General features: G+C 37.3%; 1 protein-coding gene across 1 annotated transcript; it reads right to left on the bottom strand.

Annotated features, from left to right (window-relative positions):
- Nucleotides 1-126: 126 nt before the first annotated feature.
- Nucleotides 127-8476, bottom strand: dpep2 (dipeptidase 2). Its single transcript, XM_017423626.3, has 11 exons — nt 8363-8476; nt 7716-7873; nt 7473-7599; nt 7133-7262; nt 6847-6997; nt 6683-6752; nt 6076-6252; nt 3706-3790; nt 3517-3592; nt 2679-2814; nt 127-1423 (listed from the first exon to the last, which is right to left on the bottom strand). The coding sequence occupies exons 2-11, from the start codon at nt 7868-7870 to the stop codon at nt 1241-1243; spliced, it is 1290 nt and encodes a 429-aa protein (XP_017279115.1). The 5' UTR covers nt 7871-7873; nt 8363-8476; the 3' UTR covers nt 127-1240.
- Nucleotides 8477-9892: the final 1416 nt, after the last annotated feature.

The following is a 9892-nucleotide window of genomic DNA, read 5'->3' as shown; positions in this document are numbered from 1 at the left end:
ATGTTAGTATTTGACAGGTGACTTAACACAAGAAAAATGTAAATCAAACCAAATACTGACTTAATTTAGATTTTTGTTGTTCAATTTGCATTGTTAATTGATATATTGATATTTTTTTTGTAATAGCAAATTTAGTTTACATCATTATATTTCACACCTTCTGCACAGTACTGTATATACTGGAGAACAACTGTTTATTTTATTTTGTGACTGAATGTTTGTACAAGCCAATAGGGATTAAACACACACTTTAGGAACTGGATACTGTAAGGTGGAGTGGGTGATTCCACTTTAACCACAGACTGTTGCAAGCAATCTTTATATGATCTGGGTTATTTGTTTTTGTTGATTTTTTTGCCAAAAGTTTCTTGCATTTAATTTTATCTTGGAGTCATGTTGGAAGTATTGCTTTTTGTTTAGACTCGTGTCAGAGCCCTGTGCTTCCATGAAGATCAACATTACCGCTTCAGAGTAATCTTATCTGAGAATGTTTGCATCAGCTGCAGTGCCACGAAGCACAGACTCTTTACAGGACAAGTTTTCATGCCTGTGCTCTGAGTGACAGCTGTTCTGCATTGATAATTTAGCTTGGGGTTATCTTATTAGACAATGTGTAATGCAGCTAAGAAAAGAATGGGTTTAGGATGAGCAAAGCATTATTGCACACGTTAAACTTTCCACATTATCACGTTTATATAAAGAATGTCTGTTTATACATTGCCCCTTAGCACACATTACGCCCACGGTTTTGTTGAAATGCTGCAGTTAATGCAACACCGTATTACTGACTGGGTGACAAATTATTTGTTTACAATATCTAATAAGCTCCAGTTGTTTCATTGAGGCTCCTTTCTGGCCAACAATAAAAAAAAAACAAATCATGAAGCACTTGAGGTTCATTTCTCCTACTTTATTTATGCATATTCTTGTAATTTTCCATTGCTATTATGCCAAACCAGCTGCAACAAAATTTCTAACACAATAAATTTTGAATAAATACATTAAAAATAAGTTATACTTCTAAGAGGAGGGGTGATATATATAACTATTAAAAAAACTGATATTATTAATATTCAAGAGTAAGTATTTAAATTATTATAACAAACAAACAAACGTTGTAAGCAATAAAATAAATGAAATGTGAAGTGCTGTAAAAACCCAAAACTGGCCACAGCAAAGCCCTTCTTTTTTATATAAATGCTAAATTTAATGCTGGAAGAACTAAAGAGATATTAAATATTCAGTCAGTCCAGAAAAGGCTGGAAAGCAGCAGAACTAAGGTCAGGACGAGCAGGTTGAGTGACCTTTGTTCTGCTTTTGATGAGAAGTCAGGACGTCTGAATACCCATCTGCAGGTGTTCTGCACGTGTTCTAAGGGAATGTACTCCTCACTGGGCTTGCGCAGGATTAGTTGATCTCGGACCTGAAAGGCAAAAAATTAAGATAAGGATGGCTGGTGTTAAATAAAAAGCTAAATTTTTAAACAGTTTATGTTGTTTAATTGATACTTTCAAATTTGAAGTCTGTTTTATGCTACATAGAAAGTGTTAATTTTTTTAATTTTTCAACATTGTTTTCCTTAAATGTAACCATAGGTATGTTTGGCACAGTTAAAATTAAGTAATAATTTAGTCATTTCAAGAGATAATACTGTTGCAGTACACATTATTTAGCAAAGAAGAATGAAAAAATACTTGCCAAATGTTGGAGAGATAAAATGATAGCGTAATTGTACACTCCGACAAATAAAAAAACAAAACTTAAGCACCAAGAAGAAATAATTTGGTATAACTGCTATCCAGAGATGGGTCTATAAATATTTTAATTTGCAAAGAGCTGGAATGCCTAGATAAGGCACCAGAGGGAAGGGAGTGATAGTGTTATCAAGCAGTTGCTGGAGCATCTGAGAATCAGTCAAAACAGTGAGTGAAGAACACAGTGGATGGCTCGAAGATGCATTAGACAGCGTTACCAGCACATGATGGAAATACAGTTTGATAGGGGTCGTATTGTGGTTTTGCATGAGACTGGGTGTTTATAGTGAGCTAATAGTGGGGCATACAGGTGTCACAGTGGTTCAGCAGTGGCACTAATGGGTATATGAGGGCACCCAAATGTGTTGTGAAGGTTGTGGAGGCTAAAACAGACCACACCAAGAGAGGAATGCTGTATGGTGCAGTAGGATACAGTATACACTACAGAGTGGCCGTATGACTCCATTCCACACATCTACCTGACATGGGACCAGCAGTGTATCCATCTTGCTAACTCTTATGTTCATCAGTCCATTTTCTTAGTCAACTTGGTCCTGCTCAGGGCCGTGGGGAGCTGGTGCCTATCCCCAGCGGTCTACGGGCAAGAGGTGAGGTACACCATGGCAGATCGCCAGTCTTTAATTCACTCTGTCATCCATTTCATCTGATGCTGTAATCATTGCAATACAGTCTCATGACCTTTCAGCATGTTTAGTTTCATTTCATTTCCACCACTTCATCTGGGTGCTTAACTTTTCTTTTTTTTAATCTATGTGTATATTAAAAAAACTATGCAGGTGTGTGTTTTAATCCAAGCAAAATCTGTCATCTGTTTGGAAAAATAACAAGCAAAAATGCAGTGTGCCTGTCTGTTTTTTTTTTTATTTATCTTGAGTTACTCTAGAAATGTATGTTCTAGCTCACGTTTTCAACTTCTTCAAACACCCGGAGGAAATTCTTTCGAAGGACACCTGCCAACTCATTCTCTGTCCAGTTTCTTCTCAAGAGTTCCTGAATTATGGCAGGGTATTTTGACACATCTTCTAACCCTTGAGGAAAGCTATAATTGAAACACACAAACACGGACAGGCACAAAACAGAAGAAAACATTACACAGATCTATATTTTATGAGTACTCTTTTGAAAACAAGTCAGTCACTCAGACAGTTTTGTTGTGATCTATTTCATCACAAATTCAGCATTATGCAGTGACAACAAACTAAATTCACATATGCATTATTTATGGAGTAATTCAGGCTTTGCTACTGAAAGTTTCTCATGCCTTCTAGTAGTCATAGACATTAAACGTGTTTCAGTTTGTAGAGAGCATGACAGCCGCTTTCCTGATATCAACAAAAAGCACAAGACTGATCCTATTCAAAAATTGGCTCAAAAAGCAGCCCCGTTTTGGGCCTCAGGGTCCACTGTCCTGCATATCAACTATGTATCTCTGCTCCAACACAAGTCAAACATTTCTCCTCAAGTTCTCCAGAATCCTCCTAATGCCTCATTGATTTAAACCATATGTGCTGGACCATAAAAATATTAAAAACATGCAGGACAGTGAGCCCTGAGGACCAGGGTTGGAGGAACACTGCTTTGGAAAGTGCTTGAAAGCAAAAGGAAAAAAAAAAACCCAAAACAATTTTACTTAACTTGAGCAGAAAACTTAAACCATATGACAGCTACTGCAGATTATCTGTTGGGAGGTGCCTGTATTGACTTAGTTATCTGCATGTTGTGTAACAGTAACATGTCTTACCTCTCAGCACCGTCAAAGTCTCCTCCGATTCCAATTGACTCGGCTCCAATAACTCTCTTAATGTGATCAAAATGGTCTGTTAAGAAAAGTTGCAGCCATCAGTTAGTTACCAGAGTTATAAGATTTGTTTTAATTTAAGATGGTTTCAATACAGATATAATACATATCCATACAAGAAGGACGCCTTACCAGCCACATTAGAGATGTTAGCTTTATTACTGCAGGCGATGAAGGGGCTGTATAAATTCACCATGATCAAGCCTTCATTCTTTTTCTGAAACATAGCACACACACAAAAAGCCAAATAAAAAATAACATTCTAGCACTTTGTATTAGTTTAATTTACATTCACTTATAGTTGTAGTAAAAAAAGAAAAGGTGACAATGGAGCCTTTGTTTTACGTCAGCCTTTCTGACGCAAGTAGAGGCCTGTGGCAGAATGAGAAACATGCCTGCACAAGATGCATGATGGAGCATTTGTTGGGTTTACCTTGTGCTGTACCAAGAGGAAAAGAAAAAGGGTTTTTTGTTTGTTTTCTTTTGTTGTTTTTTTTCAGTAATTGTCAATGTACTGGGAGAAAAGTCAAGAGAAAGAATAAGCTAGGAGGTTTAAATGTTGTAAAGTTCTATTACAAATGTTTCAACTAAAATACAACATAAAATTGATGATGATAGATTTTATGTATTTTTTATGCACATTTAACTACTTTTATTCTTTTATCAATGAGAATGACAGTTTGGGAGTGATAAAAGTAGGTGAACCTTGAGATAAGCATTTTTTTTTTTAAGTTAAATCGAGGGGAGCACAATTAGGTTTGATGATGGTCATCTGGCTGGAAAATTTGACAAAATGTTTCTAAATAGTTTGCACTCAACCAAACCAAACTCAAATTATTTGTTACTTTCTTCTTGAACAGTTGACCAACAGAGACTGAAAAAAATACCCTTTTTTTCTGCAAGCACAAGAGCGTGACCGATCAACACTTACCAGACATGTCTAATTACACTCACTGCTGTCATTTACTGTAGTCCTACATTATACTAAAAAGCAGGAGTCATATTTTTTTCCCACACAAAGACATGTAATATTTAGCCTGTCTGTTTTATTCAATTTCTGTTGTGATGAAAAGATGGCATCTTTTACTTCCCAAGATGCTGAACAATTTTCTGCTTTTCTTTTGTTTTGTTATTGTTTTTTGACTGTGATGTTTTTGTTGGGACTTTCCTTGTATATCACAGTACATAAATTGTAAATACAAAAAAAGTTAACTTTTGTAAATGCCTGGCAAGATGATGTAAAACAAATCCATTTAACATAAAAATTACAAAAATAAATAAATAAGACTTCTGAACCTAATTGTAGGTGTATAATAGACTTCTGAGTTTAGACAAGATTGTCAGAAATAAATAAGAATATATAGAATATATACTCTATAGAATATAGAGCCTGATGATTTCCATGGTTTGGAAAGCACTGACAGAACCACTGTCAGTTCAACAAATAAAACAGAATTCACTGAAAAACAGAATAATGTGGAATTCATTATATGGATGTGATTAGAGAACCCCAGAGTTTTCTTTAACAATCTGAGTGTTTTTCTACAGTTTATATTGACTTTCACAATTAATGAGAAAAGACTCCACTGTCTGTTGGACACAACAGCCTTCTGTCTGGACCCTCCCTGTTTAGACTGGGTCCAGGTCTCCCCTACACCAATATATGGCAAATAAATGGTAAGGCATTGAAAAAACTATGATGCAAAGTTGAAAACTAAGCGCACATTTTAGAGCAGAGCAACACCCAAGAAATTTCTATAACTTGAGAAAATAACTTTTTTTGTCAGTCTTGTCAACAGATGAATGAAACTAGAAGCATATTGTGTTGTCCACTTACAACCAGGGTCACGTCAAAAACAGTAAGCTCTTTCACATGCAAGCATAACCAAGAGTAGTAAGACATATCAGAAAGATTTCAATAAAAAAAGTAAAGGTAAAGTTAAATGGATATCACAGGGAATTTATGACTGATGAGCAGGAACTCAGATTAGCAATTGCACTGCCATCAATAAACTTTTCTAAGCTGAGTTAAAACTGATTTCTGTCTTGAATTGTGCAAACTTCATTAATAATTTATTGCTTTGCAGGACAGATAGATTGAACTTGTGGACCAGATATGGCCTGGAGACTGCCAGTTGAAGATCACTAATCTGCTGCTGCTTGTTAATATGTGGTCCGTGGATACTGCTGTGTATAGCAACATTGCATGTTAGGCAAAACGAGAAGCACATTTTACTGTGGAGATTATAGAGAATACAGAACACAAAAGGTTCAGAATTGACATATAAGCTTGAAAAATATATTTTTCTATAACTTAAAACCAACTACCCTGACTGTTAAATAGGCTTTAGTTACTTCATGGTGGAAACTTCTTTCAATAAGACAAACAAACACTAGACAAGACTGAAATGACTAAATTGTTAAAGCTTCTGATTAGATAAACATTCAATCCAGCAAATATGGAGGCAGTGATTGACAAGAAATTGTTTTTTTTTTTCTCACCAGCTTGAGCAGAAGCTCGTCAGGCACGTTGCGGCTGTGATTACAAATAGAGAAGGAGGAGGAATGACTAAAAATGACAGGAGCCTTGGAATAGTTCAGCACAGCCGAAGCGGTGCCCCAAGAAGTGTGGGAGAGGTCCACTATCATCCCTAGTCTGTTCATCTCATCCACCACAGCCTGGAAACAAAAAACAACAGAACAAAGAAAAAAATAAATGAAAATGAACAATGCAGCCATTTTTGTATCAAGAAGAGAAAGGAAGTCTAATAAACCAGCAAAACGAGGTGTTCACATGCACACCCACACACACTCATATTGTGTTGATAGCATCAAGGAATTTCTTCGCTCTGCAGTTCAGAGACCCAACACTTAATTAGGAGGGAAAAAAGGGGGTAAAAAAGTGCAAGTCTGGTTTGAGTGGCTGGAGATTTACAATCTGAGAATGGAAAACCACAGTACCTCCGACTTCTACCACTACTTTCACTACCAACCAAGTCAAACAAACAAAATAAAAACACACACACAACAACCAGGGGTACACTGCAAATACACTGCTCTGTGCATTGTGATGTATGACAGACAACTGCAGTGAGTGTTAAGAAATTACCTTTCCAAAATGTGTCAGGCTGCTTTCCCGCTTTAGAAAGGTGTTATACAGCTTTGAGGATGATTCAGCCCTGCACCAAAAAGCAATTCTGTTAACACCACAAAAACTGGCTCGATATTTATCTCAACTTCAATGTTGATGTTAGGATGCACTTCTCCTGTTACCAGGGAGTATTGCAGCTATGTGTGAGGGACATGGAGCGGACTCCGAGCTGGTAAAACATCCTCAGGGCTGGAAGACTGCTGTCAATAGAGTGGCCTCCTTCAATGCTTATAAGACAGGCTATTTTATTCCTCATATTTGAATCTATAAGCCCTGCAAAGACACACACAGACACATACATTTATGATGACTGCTTTCATTTTCAAAGCTATTTTGTTATTAACTCAGAGAAAGGCCTGAAACAATGAGTTGGTCTGAGGTTCGGCCACGAGGGGAAATCTACCATACCTTGAGCTGTAGTGACCAGCTCAAAGTCCTGGTTCTCAGTGCACATATGTCGGATCACATCTAGTTGTTCCAGAGTCAGCCTCACAGCATCCTTCTGCTGGGCCCCACACAGGACATAGGCTGCAAACATCTGACAAAGGGACAGGGACGTCAAACAAGACAATGGGAGATGTGTTTCAGTAACTGAGGTGAAAGTCGTGTTAGGGTTTGATCTTTTCACAGCATGCGTTTTTTTTTTTTTTTTAAACTCATACAGGCTCCAAAGGGCCACTCAGTGGAACAATCTATGCGTTAAACCATACCAGTGCCGTGAATGAATGGATTTCAGTTTTTACCTTACCTGTGTCTGTACATGGCCAGTTCGGAGGCGGGAGATGTCGGTGGCCGCTTTGCTGACGTTATTTAGATCAATCTGGTTCAGGCTGTTGTTGTAAAGCATTCTCAGCTTGAGAGCCAGGTCGTTGTGGCTGAACATCGAAGAAAAAGCCAGAGGGAGGGGTGACAAGCATTTCAATTTGATTTCAGGCAATTAATTGCAAGAACAACAGCTCGGATCAGAGGAGGCAACGCATGAATCCATTACCCATCAATGAGAGGATATTTAGACATCAACTCGTCTGCCCTGTCTCTGTCAGAGTATCCAGAAACTAGGTGGCACAGACTGAATACCAACAGCGCTCTGGCAAAGTGCTCCCGGAGGATGACTGGAACTTTTGATACAGTTTCTCTGAAACACATAGTCTGAAAAAACAAACAAACATTTAAAAAACAACAAAACATGACAAGTCAGTTATCTATGATCAGTTATAGCTAAATGTAACACACACACACACCTACCCACAAAAATGCAACCATTACATCTAAATCTAATTTATTACTCTCTTTTCTTTGAAAGACTAACGTCTAAGTTGACTTATACTTGGAGTTTCAGGAAATAAAGGAGTAAATAAACAAATAAATAAACACTGTGACAGTGATAAATAAAACATTAGCATCTTTACATGAACTTCGTGTATGACTATGTACACGAGTCTCATTAAAAATAAAATGTCAGAGCATTTTTGGATCGTAAGATTCTCATTGCCACTCTAGCAGAATGTGCATCGCAATACAATACAATAATCAAAAATAAATAAATAAATAAACAGAACAACTGTACATCCTCAGTTTGAACAGCTAGTATATGTAAAATGTCCAAAAGGCTTATTCAAACTACAGGAATATTCTTACCAGGCAAGTCGTGACAAAGCTACGTGTTGACTTGTTTGTTTTTTGCGACTGAATGCAAACTACGAACTTTCCAGCTCCCCGCCTCACACAAATACAGTACAGATACAAAACTGGCAGCTGATACTCTGCTGCGTTCAATGCCATCCGGGAAACTAGGCGACTCAACTTAATGCTGCCTAATGCTGACAGGAGACTCCAGGTTTGTCCGTGTGTACGTTATGTGTTACAAAACATAAGCAAAGGGTTACTTTAAAACGGAGGAAGTGTGGCTGTTTCACAGTCAGATTGCGCAGCTGTATTTTTCTCGTTTCATTTCACAGTGTTCGCTCGTTTAAAATGCAAGTTTGCTTGAGACTGAAGTTTACGCGGAGCATCAGAACGCACCTTGAATAAGTTTGTGGAAATGTGCCATCTACTGGCCACATACTGTAATGGTCACCAAAAATGATAATAGCGTTGCATTCTTACCCATTTAATTGACAAGAAGTAGTTTAACAGTAGCCTGTTATAAAACAAAATACCTCAATTTAAAATGGCAGTAAATAAAAAAATGCATCCTCTATATCAAAAGCAACAACCACACCCTACATTGGATTACATACATTGGAAGAAATAAGCAAAAAACTCATGGTCATTTCAATTCTATTCAAGGGCTCTAAACCCCTGCAACTGAGGCAATAATATTGGGACTAAAACATATAAATCTCAGTTGAATTCAGACCTTATTAATTTTTAACTGTATTCAAGTTTTGCTCTCTGATGACCCTGGACTTGGCCCACGAGCATAAATCCACAACTAAATGTTTAATTAAACTTTTTGCTTGCAGGAAGCTGGAGGCTAGTATTGCTCAAAGAAGGGCAGTGTGTACCTGCTGTAGAGAAAAAAGACAAAGAAAATAAAAGAAAAGGCTGCTGACGATCCGAGCACAAACCAAAATAGTGCACAAACAACAGCTCCTCTGGTTAACTAAAAACACACTTACCTTTAGTGGAGATCAGATTCTGAATTGCAGCGTGAGCCGATTATAAATGTTTCTATGACACTTTGACAAACACCTGCAGATTTGCTTGCAAAAAGCCAGCGAGGTATGACAAGTTTGGTAAATGAGTTGATAATAAATAATAAAAATAGACTTCTGACCCTATTTAAAGCTTGGTTGATGAAATCCTGCAGAAGTCTATTTTCTTATTATAAGTAGTGGCAAGAATGAGAAATGTATGGACTCTTTATTTGTTTGTGGTGAGTGTTTTTGCCTGACTTGCTCTGAATCTGTAATAGCTACTTCTGCTTCTCCTTTTTGTGAAGCTTGCATATGTTCTTTGTGTACATTAAACACTCCTAATGCTGACTGCCATTTATGTTGCGTAAGGTGTGATGCACAAATAGATTGTTACATACAGTACATGTGATTCTGTAATATTTGAGCATGTCTGCAGGTTTATAACATTGTTAAACGTTGCACTGTAGTTACCTTGTAAGGTCAATGGACGTTTCGGTGTGAATACTTCTGCTGTATGATGCATCTTTGA

This window comes from Kryptolebias marmoratus, linkage group LG15 (genome assembly GCF_001649575.2).
Source record: "Kryptolebias marmoratus isolate JLee-2015 linkage group LG15, ASM164957v2, whole genome shotgun sequence".
NCBI classification, from domain to species: Eukaryota; Metazoa; Chordata; class Actinopteri; order Cyprinodontiformes; family Rivulidae; genus Kryptolebias; species Kryptolebias marmoratus.
The sequence above is the reverse complement of the archived record's forward strand: the minus strand, read 5'-3'. Positions and strand labels throughout refer to the sequence as shown.